This window comes from Capricornis sumatraensis, chromosome 4 (genome assembly GCF_032405125.1).
Source record: "Capricornis sumatraensis isolate serow.1 chromosome 4, serow.2, whole genome shotgun sequence".
In the NCBI taxonomy this organism is placed as follows: Eukaryota; Metazoa; Chordata; class Mammalia; order Artiodactyla; family Bovidae; genus Capricornis; species Capricornis sumatraensis.
This window is the reverse complement of record NC_091072.1, coordinates 71,306,568-71,330,808: the sequence shown is the minus strand read 5'-3', so window position 1 is coordinate 71,330,808 and position 24,241 is coordinate 71,306,568. Positions and strand designations below refer to the sequence as shown.

General features: G+C 49.2%; 3 protein-coding genes across 6 annotated transcripts in view; 1 reads left to right on the top strand and 2 right to left on the bottom strand.

Moving 5' to 3' along the window:
* Nucleotides 1-244: 244 nt before the first annotated feature.
* Nucleotides 245-5,435, top strand: TARBP2 (TARBP2 subunit of RISC loading complex). 3 transcript variants are annotated; one of them, XM_068970903.1, is made up of 10 exons: nt 245-379; nt 928-1,097; nt 1,891-1,993; nt 2,333-2,362; nt 2,574-2,669; nt 3,238-3,310; nt 3,532-3,649; nt 3,945-4,072; nt 4,717-4,918; nt 5,073-5,435. In XM_068970903.1, the coding sequence occupies exons 1-10, from the start codon at nt 327-329 to the stop codon at nt 5,228-5,230; spliced, it is 1,131 nt and encodes a 376-aa protein (XP_068827004.1). In that variant the 5' UTR covers nt 245-326; the 3' UTR covers nt 5,231-5,435. The 3 variants fall into 3 exon arrangements, with proteins under 3 accessions (XP_068827004.1, XP_068827005.1, XP_068827006.1); XM_068970905.1 differs by lacking the exon at nt 245-379 and adding an exon at nt 511-626; XM_068970904.1 differs by lacking the exon at nt 2,333-2,362.
* Nucleotides 5,436-5,832: 397 nt separating this feature from the next.
* On the bottom strand, nt 5,833-6,740 carry NPFF (neuropeptide FF-amide peptide precursor). Its single transcript, XM_068969684.1, has 3 exons — nt 6,545-6,740; nt 6,063-6,184; nt 5,833-5,950 (listed from the first exon to the last, which is right to left on the bottom strand). Exons 1-3 carry the CDS (start codon nt 6,650-6,652, stop codon nt 5,833-5,835), a joined length of 348 nt encoding a protein of 115 aa, XP_068825785.1. The 5' UTR covers nt 6,653-6,740.
* A 7,422-nt stretch (nt 6,741-14,162) lies between these two features.
* LOC138077597 (cyclic AMP-dependent transcription factor ATF-7) overlaps nt 14,163-24,241 on the bottom strand; it is a 76,405-nt gene continuing 66,326 nt past the window's right edge. For both annotated transcript variants that reach the window (XM_068969681.1, XM_068969682.1), the window contains 3 exons: nt 22,586-22,783; nt 21,229-21,337; nt 14,163-15,118 (listed from right to left, as the gene is read on the bottom strand). In XM_068969681.1, coding sequence (XP_068825782.1) covers nt 14,901-15,118; nt 21,229-21,337; nt 22,586-22,783 — 525 coding nt within the window. In that variant the 3' untranslated portion in view covers nt 14,163-14,900. The remainder of the gene's footprint in view (nt 15,119-21,228; nt 21,338-22,585; nt 22,784-24,241) is intronic.

The following is a 24,241-nucleotide window of genomic DNA, read 5'->3' as shown; positions in this document are numbered from 1 at the left end:
GAAGGAGGCGGGTCGTCGTTAAAAATAAAAAAAAAAAAACAAAAAACCACCCTCAACTCGGGAAGCGACAGTGGAAGAGTCCACTCCTCCCAGAAGGCGGTGCTGCCTGCCTGAACGAACCACGCGGAGGGTTGTGGGGCGGATAGCTCCCCTCCTGATGGAGACTCATAGAGTCCGGTGGGCGGGGGACTCCATATCCCAGCATGCCCCGCGGCGGGCCCGACCGGCCGCGACTTGGGGCTTGGCCCCGGCCCTAGCTCGTCGGCGGTGTATTGGGGCGCGTGGAGGCTGCAGTCACGGTGGCGCCTGCGGGGACGGAGGAGGGAATGAGTGAAGAGGAGCGAGGCTCCGGCACTACCACGGGCTGCGGGCTGCCCAGGTGAGCCGCCTGGTACCGATCCCTGCAGGGCGCAGAGCTTGGCGCGGTGCGGAGAGAGTAGCGGCGCGGCCCCAGCATGCACCTGGCCTGAGGGTTGTTCCCGGCAAGCACTGGGGTAGTGGGCCGTGGTTCCCGGCATGCACCCCGGCAGTGGCCACTGCCTCCAGCTTTAGCTAGTTGGGGTTGGCCCGGTTCCCAGACTGCACTGGGGCACTGGGCTTTATGCCCCCGACATTCAGTGCATTTGGTGGGTACTGGGTTCCCGGCCTGCACTGTGTCAGGGGACATGCACTTCCAACCTGCACTGGGGTACAGGATTCCCCGCCCTAATTGATTACAGGAACAGTGCTTTCCCCGCTTGCCCTGGGGCAGTGGACCCTGCTTTCCCAGCCTGCACCTCTCCTCCACTTTGATCCCAGCCAGTGGCTGCCTGAGGTTTCCTGGACCCAGTGTCCCCCATAGTGTGCATGGGTCTGATAATGGTAGTGCTTGGCCAGGTGGGTGCAGAGAGGGGAAATGTGATGAAGGGTCTGTGCCCCTCCCCCCAGTATAGAGCAAATGCTGGCAGCCAACCCGGGCAAGACCCCGATCAGCCTTCTGCAGGAGTATGGGACCAGAATAGGGAAGACGCCCGTGTACGACCTTCTCAAAGCCGAGGGCCAAGCCCACCAGCCTAATTTCACCTTCCGGGTCACCGTTGGCGACACCAGCTGCACTGGTGAGGAAGGCTTGGGCAGCCTGGCTGGGGTGTGCATTCACAGGGCCCCATTGGCTTTTTTGCTTGGAGTCTCTTCACGGTCCTCTTCCTCAAGACCAGTGAGAGAAGGAGAAATTTTAGGGGAAAAATCACTGACTGGATTGGGAGAACAGGTCTGTGAGGAGGTCCCTAGGACTTAGGAGAGTTAGGGGAGCAAGCAGGACTGGCACAGTGATCGGGTGGATCGTTGTCATCCTAGAGGAAAAAGGAGATAAATCGAAATCTCAGTGTAGCATTTAGGGGAGTGAGTGCCTGCTGTGCTGGACTCTGTTCCAGGTGCTTAATCAAGTTCCACTTAATCTTAAACCTTGGCCGAATCCAGTGATGTAGGTGGTAGTATTTTCATGTTGAATGTGAGGAAATCAAGAGAGAGATTCAATGGCTGGGGCGAGATCACATGCCTAGTAGATGGCAGAACCAGGTTTTGAGTCTGGAGCCTACACTCTTTCTATTTTTCCAGCAATCTCTATTGAAAGAAAGTGCTCCCCAGAGGAAAGTAGGGCAGAGAAAAAACTTCCAGGTGGCTAACCTCAAGGACAATTCTACCTGGCATGACTTGATTTGGGGAACTTGTGGAAAGATAAGGGCCCTTCCTTCCAGCACTTAGAGTAACACTTCCAGCGTTGGGCAAGGGGAGGTTGGTGAGATGGGGCTTGGTTGACTCCCTCTGGCTGTGAGGAGAGAGGCTGTGGGATGCTGGTTTCTCTTCCATCCTTCTAGTGACCTCCAGTATTGCCCACATCCCCTCTCTCAGGTCAGGGGCCCAGCAAGAAAGCAGCCAAGCACAAGGCAGCTGAGGTGGCCCTCAAACACCTCAAAGGGGGGAGCATGCTGGAGCCAGCCCTGGAGGACAGCAGGTGAGGGAGGAACGGCCAAGGATCCTAGAGGCTCTGTCAGGAACCCAGGCCCCTGCGTCAGCCCCTCGGCCCCATAGGCTTCGCTTGGTGACACTGAGCTGCCTTGACGTGGCTGCTTCCTGAGAGCTTCCCCTGAAACCTGAGCAGAATGTTTCCAGGGCTCCTGCTGCTGTGAGGGATGCTGGGAGGCAGTGGCCAGCCGCAGTGTGGGATTGTGGCTATGGTTTGAGTCCCAGGTTGGGCCTGGGGAGGGAGAGGGTGGAGGCTGAGGCTGGAGGGGGTTGCTCCCCAATATACTTCTCCTCTACAGCAAGATGTTGTTCCCTCTTCTGCACTCAGGTTGGCGTTGGTTGCTCTCACGGTTCTTGGGTAGGAAGAAACACCCCTCCCACTTTTCTTAGTATTTTTGATCAAGTGTTTGACACCAGAAGATCTCAGGTGGAACTGGTGGTTGAGCTTCCCAAAGTTTTTGGCTTCGGTGGGAAGAGATTTTCTTAGGGGAGGGCAGGTCAGGAGGACCTGGGTCCCCCACCACCACCCCATGTGGGTGTGAATCAAAGGCCCCCTTCCCCTCGGGAAGTTCTTTTTCTCCCCTAGACTCTTCACTGCCTGAGGACGTGCCGGTTTTTACAGCTGCAGCGGCTGCTACTCCCGTTCCATCTGCTGTCCCAACCAGGTATCTTGTCTCTCCTGACTGCCTGAGGAGGGTGGAAAGGGGTCCTGGCTCCTGACCTCCCAGCCCTTAGACCCAGGCTGGTAAGGCATGAGGAAGTCTGAGAGTGAACAGAGAATGGAATAGTTGGGGACCAGAGTTTGAAGAATTTGCACCAGGTGGTAAGCTTTTGAGACAGGAGGTAATTTGTAATTTGGCAGTACCATGTCGATGGTATTTGACGACGTTAAAGGTCTGGCTGGTCCCATTTTCTTTTGAATTGGCCGCATGATGGTCCTGTGTTTGAGTCCCATCAGGTGCTTCTGGGGACTGGATATACCCTCCTCTCTACTGTCCTATCTAGGTGATGATCAAGTGTTCCAGAAAATCGAAATGAGCCTGGGACCTGGAGGAGACCTCATTGCGGGGGGAGGGGGCAGGAGGTGGGCCTGATGTTTGGAGAGACAGCTGTCTGCCTGGTGGGGAGCAGGGAGCTGGCAGTGGGGAAAACAAGAGCAGGGCGGAGGACTCCTGGGCAGCTGCAGAAGGAGCCAGCCCCCTCAGCTTTGGCCCTGGGCCCTTTTTCCTTCAGGAGCTCCCCCATGGAGGCGCAGCCCCCAGTCTCTCCTCAGCAGTCTGAGTGCAACCCGGTCGGCGCCCTGCAGGTGGGCTGCATCCTCATTCCCCATGCCTGCCTGCCTTCGCTTGTACCTGGGGCTGTGGGGGAAGCTGATGGGGGCCGGGTACCCTGTTCTGAGGGCTTTCCCCACCCACCTCCCTTCACTCCTCCTCTAACCTGGAACCTGAGACTCCAGGACGGGAGTGGGGGGGATGTGAGGACTCCTCGCTCACACACTCTTGCACACCCTTGTTTCTCCCTTCCAAGGAGCTGGTGGTGCAGAAAGGCTGGCGGTTGCCTGAGTACACGGTGACCCAGGAGTCTGGGCCAGCCCACCGCAAAGAGTTTACTATGACCTGCCGAGTGGAGCGTTTCATTGAGATTGGTAACTGGGCGGAGGGGAGTGCTTGTAGTGACTACCCCGCAGCACTCCAGCCCTGGCCAGGGGCAGCTCCCAGCTTCTCTTTACGCTCCTGGCTGAGACCCTGGCTTGGCTGCTGCTTCCTTGCACCCTTTCTTGCCCTCCTCTTCTGGCCAGCCGGGTTCTTGGGTGCCTGGCAGATCCTGAGTTCCCCTTTTCAATTGACAGCCACTGAGGGGACCCTCAGCCCAAGTTTAAGCTGGGTGGAAGCAATGGGTCTACTGGGAACCATAATTCAGCAGCCCTCTCCCCTGTGCAGGCAGTGGCACGTCCAAAAAGCTGGCAAAGCGTAACGCAGCGGCCAAAATGCTTCTTCGAGTGCACACAGTGCCTCTGGATGCCCGGGACGGGAACGAGGCAGAGCCCGAAGATGATCACTTTTCCATTGTGAGTGGCTTTTGGGCCATGCCCCGTGCTCCATCCTCCATGCCAGGGCAGGGCACGGAGGACTCAGGTCTGTGACTTGGAAGTGAGCTTCCTGGGCCCCAGACCTCCTTCTGCCCATTTTCCTTCTGGACCCAGGGATCCGTGGGCCCCCTTTCAGCCTCAGCTGTAGGCCTGTGTGGTGAGTGCTTTGGGGAAGGGAGCTGGCCCAGGGCAAGGGACCTGAGGCTTCTGTTATTGGAATAGAAAGGCTGCCTGACCATCTGGTCCACAGTCTAGCAGTTAGAAGGGGCCACACAGGGATTGGGCTTCCCGGGTGGCTCAGTGGTAAAGAATCTGCCTGCCAAGCAGGAGACACAGGTTCAATCCCTGGATCAGGAAGATCCCCTGGAGGAGGAAATGGCAACCCACTCCAGTAGTTTTGCCTGAAAAATTCCATGGACAGAGGAGCCTAGTGGGCTACAGTCTGTGGGGTTGCAGAAGAGTCAGACACGACTTAGAGACCAAACAATCCAGGGATTGACTGGCAGGTGGGAGGCAAACAGGAGGAAGCATTCTTTGGGCTTTTCTCCTTGGGCATGGAATGTCTCTTCAGGGCCTGTTTCAGAGCCCCTGGCTACACCCTTCCCCCGTCCCTGTCTTGTCAGGGTGTGGGCTCCCGCCTAGATGGACTTCGGAACCGGGGCCCAGGCTGCACCTGGGATTCTCTGCGGAATTCGGTGGGAGAGAGGATCCTGTCCCTCCGCAGCTGCTCCTTGGGCTCCTTGGGCGCTCTGGGCCCTGCCTGCTGCAGTGTCCTCAGTGAGCTCTCTGAGGAGCAGGCCTTCCATGTCAGCTACCTGGATATTGGTATGGCTAGTCGGGGGGCCGGGGGACGGTGGGGACTAGACCAGAGCAAGTATGGATGGGAATGAGGGCTTGGGAGGGCGTGACAGTGACATGGACCCGCCCCAGTGCCGCCTTCCTGCCCAACACTGCCTCCCTCTTCTCTCTCGGTCTCCAGAGGAGTTGAGCCTGAGTGGGCTCTGCCAGTGCCTGGTGGAGCTGTCCACACAGCCAGCCACCGTGTGCCATGGCTCTGCAGCCACCAGGGAGGCAGCCCGTGGCGAGGCTGCGCGCCGTGCCCTGCAGTACCTCAAGATCATGGCGGGCAGCAAGTGAAGCCACGGCAGGACTCATGAAACACATCCTCTGCTCCCTGCTCTTCCTGTGCCCGGCCTGTGCGCCTGCCCAGCTCTGGTACCCCCTGGAGGTGCCACCTCTACCTCTGACACAGACTGCAGGCTGAAGAAGGCACAGGGCCAGGAGCCAGGGACCACAGGGCCTCAGCTGGCTCAGGTTCTGCCGTCATGTAACTGGTGATGACTAAGAGGAATGAAACTGGGGGCTTTTCCCATTAAGAGCCCCAAATAAATGTGCTGCTTTTTGGATTCTTTAGTCCTGGTCTGTTTCCCTGAGTGGTCAGCAGTGGAGGGGGTTAGCGCCAGGTCACGTCCCCGGTGTGCCTCCCACTCTGCTCCCCACGCGTCCCCATGTTTGCCCTTCTGGTGGGTGCACTGACATCTGGGTACACCATCGCCTGTGTTCCTGGAGAGTTGGGTTTAGTGGTGGTGGGGGAGGCTGTGGTTCTTGTCTTGGGACTCCCTCCTATGTCTCATGATGCAGACACGTGCACACGGATTCAGAAGCCAGACAGCTTTATTTGCAAGGGGACACATGGCAGTTTGGGGTGTGGGCCTTGAATGCAAACCTCAGATGACATGTCACTTCTTCCCAAAACGCTGAGGGGCAGCCAGGCTCCAAAAGGGGGAACTCAGCCCCTCTCCAGCTCGGGGACTCAGTCTTTTGTTGCTCCAGGAGCCCCGGGTGTTTCTGCCAAACCTTAGGAGAGATCCACCCTTAGCTATGGGTCCTTCCAGATCCCCCCTTTCCTCCTCTCCTCCCACTCCTCTCCCTTCAGCCCTGGCCTTGCCTCTGTCCCTCCTAGACTCACCTCTGGGGCTGAAACAGGAAGGCTGGACTCCGGCCAGGTCTCTGCATGGCCTGGAGCAGGGAGCGCAGGAGCGACCTGGGGGTCTGAGCATCCTGTGGTGGGTGGGCACCACTGTCTTCCTCCTGCGGTATGGAGCCATCCGGGAAGGAAGATGGGTGAGGGCCTTGGGGATTTAGATCACAAGGGGAAGGGAGTGACCTCCAGGGCAAGTTGTAGGAGGCTAAGGAGTCATTTCCTCAGATGTGAGGACCCAGTGACCCAGGCAGCCAGAGTATTTGAACCTGGAGTGTAAGTCTCAAGCTGTTTTCAGTCACTCAGTCGTGTCCGACTCTTTGTCACCCCGTGGACTGTAGCCTGCCAGGCTCCTCTGTCCACGGGATTCTCCAGGTAAGAATACTAGAGTGGGTTGCCATTCCCTTCTCTAGAAGTCTCAAACCGAGGTCCGGGAAAATGGTGAGACGGGGACAGGCATGCTCACTTACCGTGAAGATCTGGTCTCCTCCATCCCGGCCCCCCGGTCCTTCAGCGTGGCTCCTGTCTGTTACTAACAGCAGCACCAGTAGCAGCGCTGCTGCCTGCCTGGCGTCCATGCTGCCGTCTGCCTTGCTGTGGCCACACCCGCCTCTTATACCTGCTGTCCCCCTGTTCCTCACCTCCCACAGCCGCCTGAGGGGGAATCTAGAGAAGGCAATGGAAATGCACAGCTCCATTAAGAGCCGCCTGGGACCCCCCTCCCCGGCCCGTGGGACTCCTGCTCTCAGCCTCCGGCCCCAGCCCCTAAGCTTGGAGTTATAGACTTTATTAGATGCATAAATCCTGTCTCCAGAGCTCAAGAAGCACCATTAATTGCAGATGCTTTGTCAGAGCCCTGGGGGGCCTTCAAGAACTCCCAATCCCTCTACAGGTTGGAGAGCGCCAATGGATCACCTTCTCTCTTAGCTAGCTTGTAAAATAAAGCACAGAGAAAGCCCTGTCAGGCTAGGCATCATGTCCTGGAAAGGAAGGAGGAAAGAGCCAGGGTGATCCCGTCTGGGGACTGGGGAGGCTGCAGGCAGGGCCTCCTGGCCCATTTACAGCCACGTGGACATGCCTCTTGGAGGGTTAAAAATGGAATCACTACTCTGAGATGTGCCTGTGGAGAGAAAAGTGAGGTACGGGAGACAAAGAAGTTTCAGAGCCCCCAGAAAGTGGAGACAGACTCCGTCTTCACCAGCACTTCTCTGGGCCAGCCCCACTTTGCGAGAGCACCGAGGTACTGCTGCCCCCCTGCGGCCACGGCTGGGCACGGTCGGCCTGGCCATTTCCTCTCTGGAGTAGAGTTCAATGAAGGCGAGGTCCTAAGGCCCTGACATCAGAGTCCCAGAAAGGCAGGGGCAGGATCCTGGGCTTAGATTGTTGTTTTTGTCCACCTCCCTCTAGGCAGTCCAGCCTCTTCCTGGCTCTGCCTCTGGCCGATTGGGGCAGGTACCTAGAATCCCCCTTAGGAAAAATCAGTCACTGATTTTTCAAAGTCACCCTTCTGATCCTAGTCCTTCCTCAGTACCCCCACCAGTGCGGTTCTTTAGCTGATGCCAGAGAGGTGTCATGACATAAATGGCCTATGAATCAGCTTTGGGCAAGATGCTTAGCTCTCTGTAAGTGAAGTTTCTTCACTTAAAACATGGCAGTGTTAAAAAGAAGCACTTTCAAAGGGGAACATTATTTGAGACGCTTTTGGTAACCCTGGCATAGAGGAGGGGTCCTTAAAACACTAGCTGTGATTGTCTTTGCACATCCGGGTCCTGGGGAATTTACCATCTCCTGAGAAGTCCAGACAGAATCATCCTTGCAAGGAGTTAGCTTTCATCTTGTGGCCTCCACCAGGGGTTCTGGTTTGCCCCACTCTGAGTGGACCTGTCATCACTCACATTACAAGCCTTTCCCATGTTCGAAGACAGACTGGGATTCTTCTACTCTGTACAGTTGGGAAGCATTCACGTTCTTTAAAGTGAGGCATCCAGGAACCAACTCACACTTTGGAATGGTAGTTGAGAGCAGGTTTTGGTCTGGATGGCCTAACACTCGTTTCTATCCATGCACTGTTAGGGTGCACCTTTCTGTGAAGTCTGTCTCCTGGATGGTACCAAGCACAGAGCCTGACATTCATCGTCATCGTATCCTACAGTTTCACCACTTGAAGCGTCAGGTCCACGGGTAGATGGTTTTCCGTGGGAAAGGGATTGTGCACCATATTGAGGTCCTTGTCCGACAAAGTTCAGAGGAACAGGGTCTGAGGCGGTTGGGGCGCTGCAGAGCAGCCTCCAGGTCGAAAGGTTTTAATGCAGCTCTTAACACTTCACCGTGTGCCTTGGCCAAGGGTCTCAACCTACACCTCGTCATCTGTAACAGGAGGCAACTGTTATCCAGAGCGCTTGTGAACGGCAAGTGACGTGACGAACGCAAAGCACCTAGCACCCCACCAAGCAGAGGGGCTCACCAAACACCTTTATCCTGTTATTTCTCTGATCACCACTGACAGATGGATCTGAACTGAGGCTGATTCAGAAAGCAGTTCTAGGGGCTTCCTGTGTCCAGGATGGAGGTGATGGGTCTCTCCTTTGGCGAGAAGTTAGAATGGGTTAATTCTTTTAACTTGGGAAACTGTCCTGCTGTTTCATCTCTGCCTCCAAAGCGTCTCAATCGTGGCATCGGTATTTGACCTCCAGCAACTTCCTTTGCCATTCTCTGGATTCTCCTGTGCTCTTGACCACAGTGAAGACCACACTGCCTTTCCTGGTCTCCCAGAGTCTGGAGCTCCCTGTTTATGTCAGTTGTACCAAACATCAGCCACGAATGGCATGTAAATCACCTCTGCTCCTGGAAACTCCCCTGGAGGCAGCTGGCTATCTCCCAGTCAGCTTCTTCAGCCTGCTCACCCTCCTCATTTGTGGTATCAAGGATTACATAGATACAAGACATTGGTAGTGACTGCCCCACACCTCCTCGCAGTTCCTGAGCACTACCTGTTTTTCTTGTGAACTATCTTATCTGCTTCTAAAGAAACTCCACCTCTCATTTCTAGGTTCTCTTTTTCCCACACCCGTAGACTCACAGAATCACAGAATGCTTCTCTAAGTCTCCGTGCACTCCTAGCTTCTTGAGGGTAGGGCTTATTATTTTCTAATTGTGGGGAAGTGGGGACAAAATGCTGAAAGGCTAAGAGGCCACGTCACCTGCCTTCCAACATCGTCTGATCTCCGAGTTCTTTCTAGGCGGGCTCTCACTTCACCTGCCTTCCAACATCGTCTGATCTCCGAGTTCTTTCTACGTGGGCTCTCATGATGCCGAGGGCCCTTGTCCCCAGGGCAGTGCACAGAGCTGAGCCTTCTGGTGTGTTATGTAATTCCTACAAACCACCCACCTCCTCTAGGCTGTGTCTTCCCCTGCATAAAAAGGAGGAATAAGAATGCCAGCTCTTTCTGTCCTAAGAATTGGGAGAGTGAAGATCACAGGCATGAGAGCCCAGTGAGTTCCCAGAAAGAATGGGACTTGTAGATTGAAGCATCAGACAGAACAGTGGTTCTCTTCATAGTTTAATGTTATATTTGCAGCATAAATAAGGCACAATATATGTCAGGGCAAGGTTGGGAGAGGGAGAAGGCATGGCTGGGGTAACTGCTATGTGGCGAGGGGAGAGGAGGAGGGACGGGAAGGGAGAATAGAGCGAAGCCTCTGCCTCAGCCCCGTCCCAGAGACTGTGAGAACCTGCTCACAGGGATCATGCTGAAGTGGGTGGGGGGAGAAAGGAAGACAGTTTTGTAACAAAACAGCCTGTAGCACTTCATCCTCCTGCCTGTCAAAGTCCACCACTGGGGCCCGGGGAAACCCAGACCCAGAGTCAAGTTCCTTAATGACATGGAGAGGTGCTGCTACATGTCAAAGATATACAGATGAACAGAGACAGGACCACAGATACACACCGCTTTCTTTTCAACAGGTACTATGTCAGGAGACTAGCTTCCACTGCTGGGGCTGGAGGCTCATCTCCCGGCCTGAAAGGTGTGTTGGGGGTGGGGTGGGTGGGAGAACAGGACAGCTGGTCCTTCCTGTAACAAAGAACATGAAGTAATCCATCTGCAAGGGAGTATGGGCCAACTCCTGTCCGGATCCACGCAGGACAGGTTTTAGGGGTAAGTAGAGGAAGACAAATCTAGATTTTGAGATGAGTGATGTTGTTATTGTTTTAATAGCAGTGGAGGGAGGGACTGGACAAAATGGAAAAATGTTAGTGCTAAGGCAGAGGATGGGACACCCTACAGGGACTTCCCAGCTTGCCCCTAAGGCAATGGTTCTCAAACTTCAGTGTGTCTGAGAATGGCTCTGAGTGCTTGTCAGAACCCATCCCTAGAATTTCTGATTCAGTATGTCTGGAATGGGGCCCGAGCGTGCATGTCTAACAAGTTCTCAGATGACGGTCCTGCTGGTCCCAGACCACATTCTGAGAACCACTGCCCTAAGGGAAAGTCAGTGAAACTAGTGCTCATAGCCACTTCCTACAGCTAAAACGTCACTCACCAGAAGTTAATGCTGATGAGACAGCTCTAGGCTACCAGCCCCCATTAAAAAGAGAAACTCTAGCAGCTGTGATACAAACCTACATCTGCCAAGGACATAAGCTGCCTTAAGCTGCCCTACACTCTCCAGCCCCTTCTCATTCTGGGGAAGAACTTTACCCCAAACAGAAACAAATGAGCTGGTCTGGAGGGAGGGAATGCTGGCCAGCAACCATCGCTGCTCATTCCTGCCGGGTCACCACCCTGGAGTGTGGCATTTAGGCCTGTGTGCGCCTGCAAGTGTGCATGCAGAAGCAGAGAAATCAGTTCTCTATGATGACGGGAATGATTAGGGTTGTGGGAGGCTTAAGTAGGGTTGCGGGGCAGGATCCTTTAATTTGCCTTAGGATCCTCACCTGTCCTGCTCTTTCCTCCACCCCTGTCAAACAAAAGTCTAAAGAAAGCAGAAAGAGCGTATCAACAAAGGCATATGTGATATACAGCTAGAAGGACTGGATTCTAAACAGACTGGTTATGACATTAACAAAAAAAAAGAGTACATTTCCTTCCTGTGTATACAATGTATAATATTACTGAAAAATAATGACGTGGGGATGAGAAGGAAGTTAGGAAAGAAATGGGATCTTTGTGGGGAAGAGCTGTCTCAGGGCTAGCACCTTTCAAGGAGCCTCTCAGTGTGAGCAAACAGGGGAGGAACACTTTGGTGTCTGCTTGGTGGTTCAGGCTGTAGTTGGGGCGTTGTTATGGTTAAGCACCCTGTCTACCGGGATGAGTGGTGCTGGAGGGCAGTAAATCAGGAAAGGAATAGGAACAACAGAACAGGCGCAGGGAAGGCAGCAAAATGTGGTTCAGTTGGGCCATCTCCTCCTTACTGCCACCAAGAGTGTAGAGTCTAGGGCTTAGGGCCAAGGAGAGGGCCAGAGGCCAAAGGAAGCCAGATTTGGGATGTACAACCAACAGGGAAAGATGAAGCAAAGGAGCTCCTCCTCCTTCTAGTCCTTCCTAATAGAGTGGGAGGCTTTCTCAGACTTTTCAACTCTAAACAAGCTTTAAGACAACGTGGCATAAAGTCTGTGAACCAGAAGACCTGGTTCTGGCCCCTTCCTTTATGGCCTTGCATCTCTAGCAGCTGTGTCCTTGGAGTGAGTGGGAGGACTGACTCCTGTGTTCACTTAGAAAAGTCCCAAGGCATCAGTATTCCCCTTTCAGAAAATGTCTTCCCTTAAAAGAGAAAGTGTTAGTCGCTCAGTTGTGTCCAATCGTTTACAATCCCACGGACTGCAACCTGCCAGGCTCCTCTGTCCATGGAAGTTTCCAGGCAAGAATACTGGAATGGGTGGTCATTCCCTTCTCCAGGGGATCTTCTTGGCCCAGGGATGGAACTTGGGTCTCCTGCATTGCAGGCAGAGTCTTTACCATCTGAGCCACCAGGGAAGCCCATTCCCAGCCCGTTTCAGAATGTGTCCTCCCTTAGGCCCATAGAAAGGCCATGGTCCTTAAGAAGGAATAAGTGACACGCTTCATGATGTTTGTTCTGGTTCAGATGGGTCTGGAAGGCAAGGAGCGGGGTGAGTGTCCACACAGCTGGCTGCAGTAACAAGGTAAGTGTCATTCTCCCGGACTACAGGAGAGGCTTCAGCTCAAGCAATTGCTCTGCCTTCTCAGTGAGACCGAGGACCAACAAGAGAGCTGTATGGGTGGGGGAGGTCTTGTCGTGTCCCTTCCCCATCTCGCTGCTGCTCTGCTAAGGTTCTGCCAATGCCTCTCAGGTCCTCAGGACTAAGTTTCCACTGAAGAAAATGAAATAAGGACTTACTTAGGCATGGGGACTAAGAAATTAAGACCCTCTCTGTAAATTAGACATCCTATCCAGGGAGGACCAGCAGGGACTCCAACTTCCCTCAAGGTCAAGTGGTGAGGCAGCACACAGGTGCAGTGCCAACCTGATTCTTAACTTGAAGAACACTTGACTAAAGGGGGAAGAAGAACAGCCAAGGGTCTTATGAAGGCTCCTTAGGAGCCATAAACGCAGTCAAGCTTTAGGGCAAGGCTACTAGCGGGAAATCAAGATAACAAAAAATGAAACACAGCTAAGGCGGGAGAAAATCCCAGAGAGCAAGCATCTACAGGAAATGTCCTGAGCATAAGTATGGCTGGGCAGTTTTAAAGGCAAGCAGAGTCCCTGGAGGTGGTAACCTGCATCCTGACCATCTGTTGTGCCGTTTGCTAGTCTGAGTCACCTCAGGGGCTGTTCCTGTTGGGTCCTGGGTGGGGGAGGATGAGAAAACCATGTTTTTCTCTCCTTTCTCTTCACCAGGTGTGGCTTCTTCAGCACCAGCTCTGAACACAGGAGGGGAAAATAAAAACAAATGCAGTAAACATGTCATCTGGCTGGCTCACCAGTTTATCAGTCTGAGGAGACAGGGATCTTGTAGTTTAGACCATTTCCTCATTCCTCTCTGACAGCCAGTTTTGGAAGATAGCTGGCAGTTACTCTGTATGCATGTATAAGATGGAGGTAGGAAAGAGAGAGAGAAACAGAGAGAAAGGGACATTACTGGCATGGGCAGATGGCAGAAAGTGGCTCTGGGACAACTGGAAGGGATTCATACTGAAGGGCTATTAAAGCTGACCTATCTATCCACAGGCCTCTGGCTTTGGACTGCTTCCTATGGCCTTGGTAGAAATTGCATAGTTCAGAGCCAAAGGAAGACGAGAAGTCTTAATGGGGAAGAAAGAGGGGCAAGAGGGATAAAAATGTCCCCCCTGCAACCCAACTTTTCAAAGTAAGAATGGCTGAGAGCAATAGTCACTAATTTCCCAGCAGGTTGGACCTTTCAACAAACAGGGCTCTTTGGTGGACATCAGTATTCCACCTCCCCTTCCTGCGCCTCCTTCCAACCTACCTCATACTCGAGAAAACCCACTCCGGACCTTGGCTAGGATGCCTCGGAGTCCTGGGGCTTAGACTACAGAGAAGCATCACATTCAGGGGGCAGAGAGCAGAAAAGAGCGTAAGAAACACTACAGAACCAGGAGGCCTAGAGGCCAGGCTTGGCGTCGCGAAAGAGAGAGAAGGTAGATCAGTGAGGCTTGTTCGTGCATATAAGACCCTTGCTCATGAAAGAGGACGGGCATGTGAGGCTGAGAGATGGGGGTGAGGGGAGTGAGGGAGCACAGAAGTCTCCCACAGGACAGCCTCCAGAGGGCTGCATCAGAACTAATTACAGAAGAGAGACAGTGGCAGGGATGCAGGCAGGGGGACGAAGAGAGAGAGACACAGGAGTGTAAAGATGACCAAAAGGAGTATGTATGCTTTGGCTGATATACTGTTGTAAAACATAATCAATCCAGTAACCTGGTGGACCAAGCTTTAAAACTACATTGTTCCTGCCTGTCCTGGAGGATAGAGCAGGGAGGGGAAGGGAATCAGCCAGTCAGATCCTGGGCGTTTTCTCTTTTCACTACTGAGCCGTATCTAATAAGGCCATAAGATGAAGTTGCTAAGGCTTAGTGGGAGGTGGAAAAGACCCCACCACTAGACTGGGAAAACTCAAGAGAGAAAATGAGGTACCCAAATAGCTCTGAAATAAATGAGAAAGTACTAGAACTTTTAATATTTCATTTCTTTTTGTTTTTGGTGGCTGGTAGGGAGAAAGGCTAAAGTTTATGGAAGAGCTGGGAAATACTGCTATTTCATACATGAGAGGTAACCTTACATTCTCCGTAAGTCAATGTTTTAACTAGAATTTACGAAGGGGAAAATGGGACCAATAAGCAGCTACTGGGAGACGAAGTCCTGAGTCCACGGGGTGGCTAGGGACGGGTCAGCAGTGATATGCTGTCAACTCTAGCCTCCCTCTACCGAGCAGGAAGTGGCATGCTGCTAAGGATCAAGAAGGTAGGTATCATCCACGGCTGGGTGGGAAGAGAGGCAACTGAGAAACTGAATCCCAGAAGTGCAAGCGTTAGTGTTAAGAAACAGGTACACGTGCACGGGCAGGGTGATTGTTCAGACCATCCATGAAGGCCTTTGGCTGTGGGTACATCAGAAACTTCCCTCTTGGGGAATGATCTATGTGGCTCTGGGGCTGGGAGGCTCCTAGTACAGGTGTCAACGTAGATGACTGTGTGAGAAAAGCCCCACATCTGACCATTACTCACAACACGCAGTTCCCTCCCCCATATCACCGTGTCCAAGGCAGATGGGAGAGGATAAGATGACGTCTCTCTTGGCTCTTGGGCGGGCGAGCTCTGGCTGGGGACCCCTCCACCAGGGGAGGCATCATCTGCCCGCAGACTGAGACTGTGGGGTCATGATCACATGCGACTGTATGGGCATGCCCAGTTCTGTCCTTTGGCTGGCCATCTGAGTGAGGACTGAGGTGGCCACAGCTTCAGCTGCAGAGCGAACGCTGAGGCCATTGCTCGGGGCTGTTGCTGAGCTGTGTTGAATCACAGGGGCTGGTGAACCCGTTGGCTCTGAGCTTTCCTTGGGGCTTTCTGTCAGGAAGCAGGGCCAAAAACAGAGCAAGTGGTTAGGAAACAGAATGTGGAAGTAGGCAGAACTGCCTTTCCCCATAATTCTAACAGACCCCAAAGAAAACGAAGCCCTTATTTTTAGTGGAAGAAACCTCCTAGAATCTTGGCTTCTAAGGCACAAATGGGCTAAGAAACCACTAGTTGTGAGAAGGGAAGTAAGCTAGGCCAAAATTAACCTAATCATCCCAATAAAGCAAATCCCCAACATGTTAATTACACTACCTGGCTTCTCGGTCTCTGCATAGTTCATTAACCCGCTGGAACACTCTTCCTCTTATTCATGTCTTTAAAGGTGATTTGAAATAAATCTCTCTTTTTAAGCTATCCTCTCATTAATGCTCACAACACTGCAATTATTCTATTATTTTTAATATTCATTCCTTTAGCATAAAGTTGCACTACAGATAAACCTAATAAATACTAAGCTACACTCAAATCATGTTATGAATGACCAGTCCTTGGCCAAGGTTGTTAACAACCAAGTACATGAGGTCTGTCAGACCCTCCTGACTGTCAACTAGCTAGGCATTAATGATTTAACACATTTACTCTGAGTTATACCACGCCACGTAAAGTGACAATAACATTTTACTACTAAACACAAGTGTCTGAGGTGCATACAAAGGTATCCACATGCTGCTCAACAGTCAGGGAGTTTCATTAAACACTGGATAGCCTCTCTGGCTCTTTAAACACAGATGTGTAGAGTAAGGGCAAATTCCAACAGTTGGCTGTATTTTTGATCTCCTGATAAATCCCTGGGTCTTCTTTCACAAATTAAATATTACCTCCTCTGTGAAGCCTTCTTTTTGTTATGCTCAGGAAATTTAACTATTTCATCATTTGTGCTTTCAGAGCATACTTCATTTATTCAGCAAAGATTTACCAAGTATTGGCTGTGTGCCAGGCACTGGGGTATACAAAGAATAAACAGGCTTCCTGTCCTCAGGAAGTTCCCAGTCTAGGGGACCTATGAGTCTCTCAAAGACAGGACAGTGTCTCGCTGGTCTTGTGTAAGGCACTCACTGCAATGTCCACACCACCCAGTAGGAACTAAATATATCTTTGCTGTAACAAGTGATTTCAAAGACTAACTTCCTGTCAGAGTTCTTGTAGGGATTGAATAGAAACCCTACTGTATACAGACTTCATACTGATAAACACTCAGTCCTTGTCTTCCTATCCCCTAACCAGTAACGCTGAAGAAGCTGAAGTTGAACGGTTTTATGAAGACCTACAAGACCTTTTAGAACTAACACCCAAAACACCCAAAAAAGATGTCCTTTTCATTATAGGGGACTGGAATGCAAAAGTAGGAAGTCAAGAAACACCTGGAGTAACGCAAATTTCGCCTTGGAATGCGGAATGAAGCAGGGCAAAGACTAATAAGAGTTTTGCCAAGAAAATGCACTGGTCATAGCAAACACCCTCTTCCAACAACACAAGAGAAGACTCTACACATGGACATCACCAGATGGTCAACACCGAAATCAGACTGATTATATTCTATGCAGCCAAAGATGGAGAAGCTCTATACAGTCAACAAAAACAAGACCAGGAGCTGACTGTGGCTCAGATCATGAACTCCTTATTGCCAAATTCAGACTCAAATTGAAGAAAATAGGGAAAACTGCTAGACCATTCAGGTATGACCTAAATCAAATCCCTTATGATTATACAGTGGAAGTAAGAAATAGATTTAAGGGCCTAGATCTGATGAACTATGGAATGAGGTTCATGACACTGTACAGGAGACAGGGATCAAGACCATCCCTATGGAAAAGAAATGCAAAAAAGCAAAACGGCTGTCTGGGGAGGCCTTACAAATAGCTGTGAAGAGAAGAGAAGCGAAAAGCAAAGGAGAAAAGGAAAGATAGAAGCATCTGAATGCAGAGTTCCAAAGAATAGCAGGAAGGGATAAGAAAGCCTTCTTCAGCGATCAATGCAAAGAAATAGAGGAAAACAACAGAATGGGAAAGACTAGAGATCTCTCCAAGAAAATTAGAGATACCAAGGGAACATTTCATGCAAAGACGGGCTCGATAAAGGACAGAAATGGTATGGACCTAACAGAAGCAGAAGATATTAAGAAGAGGTGGCAAGAATACATGGAAGAACTGTACAAAAAAGATCTTCACGACCCAGATAATCATGATGATGTGATCACTAATCTAGAGCCGACATCTTGGAAAGTGAAGTCAAGTGGGCCTTAGGAAGCATCACTACGAACAAAGCTAGTGGAGGTGACGGAATTCCAGTTGAGCTATTTCAAATTCTGAAAGATGATGCTGTGAAAGTGCTGCACTCAATATACCAGCAAATTTGGAAAACTCAGCAGTGGCCACAGGACTGGAAAAGGTCAGGTTTCATTCCAATCCCAAAGAAAGGCAATGCAAAAGAATGCTCAAACTACCGCACAATTGCACTCATCTCACACACTAGTAAAGTAATGTTCAAAATTCTCCAAGCCAGGCTTCAGCAATATGTGAACCGTGAACTCCCTGATGTTCAAGCTGGTTTTAGAAAAGGCAGAGGAACCAGAGATCAAATTGCCAACATCCGCTGGATCATGGAAAAAGCAAGAGAGTTCCAGAAAAACATCTATTTCTGCTTTATTGACTATGCCAAAGCCTTTGACTGTGTGGATCACAATAAACTGTGGAAAACTTTGAAAGAGATGGGAATCCCAGAACACCTATCCTGCCTCCTGAGAAATCTGTATGCAGGTCAGGAAGCAACAGTTAGAACTGGACATGGAACAACAGACTGGTTTCAAATAGGAAAAGGAGTACATCGAGGCTGTATATTGTCACCCTGCTTATGAGAAACACTGGATTGGAAGAAACACAAGCTGGAATCAAGACTGCCGGGAGAAATATCAATAACCTCAGATATGCAGATGACACCACCCTTATGGCAGAAAGTGAAGAGGAACTCAAAAGCCTCTTGATGAAAGTGAAAGAGGAGAGCGAAAAAGTTGGCTTAAACCTCAACATTCACAAAACGAAGATCATGGCATCCGGTCCCATCACTTCATGGGAAATAGACGGGGAAACAGTGGAAACGGTGTCAGACTTTATTTTTTTGGGCTCCAAAATCACTGCAGATGGTGACTGCAGCCATGAAATTAAAAGACGCTTACTCCTTGGAAGAAAAGTTATGACCAACCTAGATAGTATATTCAAAAGCACAGACATTACTTTGCCAACAAAGATCCGTCTAGTCAAGGCTATGGTTTTTCCTGTGAAAAACCATGCCGCGTGAAACCAGCAACCCGCCTGGCAGGGATCCCTCTTCTCGCTCCGGGCCCATTAACTGTGGGGGTAGCGGTCATGTATGGATGTGAGAGTTGGACTGTGAAGAAGGCTGAGCGCCGAAGAATTGATGCTTTTGAACTGTGGTGTTGGAGAAGATTCTTGAGAGTCCCTTGGATTGCAAGGAGATCCAACCAGTCCATTCTGAAGGAGATCAACCCTGGGATTTCTTCGGAAGGAATGATGCTAAAGCTGAAATTCCAGTACTTTGGCCACCTCATGAGAAGAGTTGACTCACTGGAAAAGACTGATGCTGGGAGGGACTGGGGACAGGAGGAGCAGGGGACGACCGAGGATGAGATGGCTGGATGGCATCACGGACTCAATGGACGTGAGTCTGAGTGAACTCCGGGAGATGGTGATGAACAGGGAGGCCTGGCGTGCTGCGATTCATGGGGTCACAAAGAGTCGGACATGACTGATCGACTGAACTGTCTTCCTTAGCCCATCAAAAGGATTTGAAATAGCTAATCACTAAACTTCCTGAAATACTTTCTTATCTCTGCTTACAGAACACCACACCCAGCTAACTCAGCTGGTTTTCCTCCTACCTGTTTGGCTGCTCATTCTCAGTGTCTTTTATGGGTCCCTTCTCATCTCCCTGACCCCTAAATGTTGGAGTACCCAGGGCTCAGTCTCAGAACTTCTCTTTTCTACCTATGCACTCTGTCTTGACAATAGCATCTCATCCAGTTACACGGCTTTAAAAACTAACCATCTTCTGCTGACTGCCTTCAGCTTTTCCTTGGAATTGCAGACTCATGCAAATGCCTGCTTGACAGCACCACCTGCAAGCCTAAGAGGCTTCCAAATCTGAGCTCCTAATACACCATCCAGTGCACTTGTTCCTACACTTGCCCCATTTCAATCAATGCAACTCTGTTTCTGTAGGTGCTCAGGCCAAACAATTTGGTGCAATTTTTTTTTTTTTGGGATGCAATTTTTGATTCTTCTTTTTCCTCACATATACTGTCCCATCTAGCCACCATCAAACCTTGTTACTCTAACTTCAAAATATATCCTGAATTAAATCCCTTCTCACCACTTTCACTACCACCAACTGGTACAAGGCTCCATCCTTTTGCTCATGACTGTGATAAGCCTCTTAAGCAGACTGCCTGCTTCTGCCCATTCATTCCTCATTCTCTAACAGAGTGACCCTGTTCAAACTAAGTCAGACCAGTCATATTGCTATTGTGCTGAAAACCTTCTAGTGGGTCCCCAAAGTAGAGCGAAACCTGAAGTCCCCTCTATGACCAATGAGGCCCTCCAGAAAAAGGCTCCCGTGACCCCTCCTGCCTTATCTCCAAATACTCTCCAGTCCCCTCTCTCCAATCCGGCCACACTGGCCTCCCTGATGATTCCAGAATGTGTGGATCATGCTCCCACTTGGGGTCTTTGCATTTGCTGCTGCCCTTGCTTGCAGTACTTTTCTCCTGTATTAATGTGTGGCTAGCTCTCTCAATTCCAAGTCAAAAACACCTCGTCTAAAATTTCAACCCTGCTGCATCATATTCATCTTCCCTGTTTTATTTTTTTTCTTCTAAGCACTTACTCTTATCTGACATAATATATTGTACCTATTTATCTCGTTTATTGTCTGTCTCACCCACTAAAATATAAGCCCCTTACAGGCGGGGACTTTAATCTATTTGGTTCCATTACGCCCTCAGCATGTAAAACAGCACCTAGAACAGGTTCAATCAATATCTGCTGGATGAATGAATGTACTCTGAGGTACACATTAAAATTAAAATTGTTGTTCATTCACTAAGTCGTGTCTGACTTTGTGACTCCATGAACTGCAGCACACCAGGCTTCCCTTGTCCTTCACTATCTCCCAGAGTTTGCTCAAACTCGTGTCCATTGAGTTGGTGATGCCACCCAACCACCTCATCCTCTGTCGCTCCCTTCTCCTCTTACCCTCAATCTTTTCCAGCATCAGGGTCTTTTCCAATGAGTTTTTATTTAAATTAAATTTAAATAGAGATGTTTAAAATTGGTGATGTGGTCACGCTCTTTCTATGGGAACTTATCTTTGAAATGATAAAGAGAGTTAGTGGAAAAATAATTCAATATATCAAAATTTGATAGCCAACATTTCTATGAATTTAATTTGTAAAGGGAAATGATTAGTTTTTACTGTCCATAAGCAAATTATTCACAGTAATTTTAATTTCAGGATTGTGCTTATCCCAAGCATGACTGTGACCAGCTCTTCCTAGCCCTTTATTATGCGTTCACAGATTACAAAAAGAAACCAACATTATCCTGTCATTAGAAAGATAAAACATACCGCCAAATCTCAATGCTTGACAAACCCCAAGGTATCATCTGCTGTTATATCCTCTTTAGACTAAGATGGTAGCTTTGGAATAAGGAAGAGCTGGATGTGAATCCTGGGTCTGCCACTGCACCAGCGGTGTAACTTCAGGTAAGAGACTAATATGAGTGAGTATAAACGGAAGTAATATCTATTTCATGAGAGAACTGGGAAGATGGTTCAGTGCCTCATATAAAACAGGTACCCAATATATATTGCTACCCTTTATCTCCAAAAGGATAGATAATTAGGATAACTACACTGTTCTCAAAAATTTTTTTTGGCAAGACTGGTTGTCCCACAAAGGCTGCTCACTCATTTGTCTGGGCCCCCCCAAACATCCAGAATGGGGTTATAAAATTATAAACAGTTGAGACACTCATTACATGCAGTTTACTGACTGACTGACATTGTTTAGGTTGTGAGCCACTCACCTAAATAGCCTTGAGTCTTTTTCTGTAGTGCTGTGACTGGGCAGTCTTTATGAGCTAACAGTAGCTGTTTCAACTGAGCCACCTCATTGCGTAGTAATGTGACTTCATTCTGAGGAGGAAGGTAAGAAAAGACTATGAAGAAAATTCACGCTCTACTCTTGAAGCCCCAGTGACTATCCTCAGAGTGAGGACAGAAGGCTGCCTGGATTTTCTCCTTCACATCTAGAAAAGATCCAGCAAGGCTTCACACAGCCCAGGGCCAATATGGCCACAAATTCATTGACAGAAGCTGCTTACAATGATAGTAGGAATTTTACACAGAAAAATTACTCCTTTGTAGGGTAAATATGATCGCACAAAAATTAATAATACATAAGCCTACTTCTAGGAATCTATTTAACAGAGCTATTTACTCAAGTGCATACAATGTACACTGTAGCACTGCTGTTCTGGCAAAAAATTAAAAACATTATAAATATCTGGATCTTATAACCAAACTATGGAATGCTACACTGTACAGCTATTGAAAAAAATGAGGTAGGCTCTCTGTATACATGACTAGATCTCCAGAAGATAGCTGCTTTGTGTTAAAACAGATATATAGTCCCTCCATGGCTCCCCTACAAAAGCTGAAAAATGAAAAAAATATTGGAAATATATATAGATCTGGTAGGTACAAACTTATCTACAAGGAACAGAATGAGACTGGGAAAGACATTCTGTAGAGAGACTTTATTTTTAATCTATACTTCTGTGTGTGTATGTATGTGTACACTACATATGTTATATAAATATATTACCTTTGAACTGAATATTTTTTAAAAATCAGAAGGGAAAAATATTCAAGAAAATATCTGGATTATAACTGTTCTACTTGTACTTGTGTGGTTTTTTCTCTTCTTTTTTAAGTGAAAGAAAGCTCATTCGGGGAAGAAACACACTTCATAGGCAGAGTTAGGCCATCTCAGAAGGTCAGAGAGGCCTTTTTTCTTTCTTTCTTTTATTAAGCTGCATTATCTGGACAAATACTTTCCCTCTAGGTGTTCCACTACCAGTCAGATTTTACTGATGATTTAAGAGAGCACCCTGGGGCACTTCATTTATTTTCCTTCATCCAAAAGGGTCTATGGATGACTCATTCTGTAGCAGACTTGGGATTAGATGGTGAGTGTCCTTTCCAGGGAAGAGATTTCAAGTCTGACTGGTAAGACACTCTTTCTGTATTCTTCCTGGCATATGTTCTGAATCCATCTTAATTTAAAGAATTATCATCTTCTACTATATTGTCCCACTTTCTCATGATTCAACATCACTTTCCAGATTCAACAATCCTAATAAGCACCCAGGACCCACTCACACTCAGCTGAATGTTCTGAGAAGTGAGTTCCTCAGCCTTCTTCTCTAGGGAGGACACCCACAGCTTCCGCTTTTGACGGCAGCGGGAGGCTGCAGCCCGGTTGCGCTCCAGAAAGCGCTGTCGCCGCTCATCTGGGTCTTCATCAACCGTGCGCCGACGTCGGCCTCCAGTGCTAGGAGTGGGTTGGGCTGGCGAGACCTGTTGCCCAGAAGGAAGAGGAGTTACTTGAAGGGAATGTCAATCCTTTCCAAATTAAACCTGACGTAAGATCTGGCAAAGATCTGGTTAAAGGATCTACCAGCCTCTGTCACCACAGCAAGTCTCCTCGCTGTGTCCCTTAGGTTCTCTTCGGCAGTAGTTCCCCATTCTGCCCCCCGTTTCCTTTCAGTCTTCTCAGTTCCATACTTAGACAAACTACAGTTCAGTTGGAAACTCTGATTATTTCTGAGACAGACAGACAAAAATGAAACTAGGATCATTTTTTGTTTCTTAACAGTAAATACGGTGGGCAGGGAAATTATAATCAGAAGTGTTAGGGGAACTTTCAGGGAGACTGTGGAATGAAAAATTGGAGAATTACTGATTTGGCCAAGCAAAATAGACAAACAACTGCATGCTGTAAGTTTCAGAAAAGGAGAAGAGAATTTACCATCAATAAAGCTATCATGGAGATACGAGCTATCATGGAGATATATGAATTAGCATTTTTTTTTTTGCTGTACCACGAGGCTTGAGGGATCTCAGTTCCGTGCTGCTGCTGCTGCTGCTAAGTCGCGTCAGTTGTGTCCAACTCCGCGCGACCCCATAGATGGCAGCCCACCAGGCTCCTCTGTCTCTGGGATTCTCCAGGCAAGAACACTGGAATGTGTTGCCATTTCCTAAACCTGGGCCGTGGCAGTGAAAGCCTGGAATCTTAACCATTAGGCCACCGGGGAACCCCTAGTATATTCTTTTTATTTATAATCAGTTATTAGTCATCCTCAACAATGGCCCTGCTTCCTGCTTTGTTTGTTCTGTTTGTTTTTAAAGAGAAAAATATTTTCAAATCCCTTTACAAATTGGTGATTTAAGACCATCTTTTTTTTATTTTTTAAGGTTCTTATTGAAATTATTACAATTTAGCTTTTTTAAAAAATGTTTCTTTGGTCTCGAGGCATGTGGAACTTAGCTTCCAGACCAGGGATCAAACCTGCACCCCTTGCATAGGAAGGTGAAGCCTTAACCACTGGACCACCAGGGAAGTCCTCGAGACCATCTTTTTTTTTTTTTTAAATATTTATTTATTTTTGGCTGTGCTGGGTCGTTGTTGCTGTGCATGGGCTTTCTCTAGTTGTGGTGGTGGGGTCTACTCTCCAGTTGCTTTGTGAGGGCTTCTCATTATGGTGGCTTCGCTCGTGGAGCATGGGTTCTAGGGTACTTGGGCTTCGGTGGTTGTGGTGCACGAGCTCCGCTGACCCATGGCATGTGGGATCTTCCCAGACCAGGGATCAAACTGGTGTCCCTTGCATTTCAAGGTGTATTCTTAACTATCGGACCAATAGGAAAGCCCTTATCTTTTGTTTTTAAACTTAAGGCTGATGTCTCTTGTTTCTAAAGCACTTTTGAATCATCTTCCTTTTCTGTTAGCTAGTATGTATTCAAAGAAGAGAGACCAAC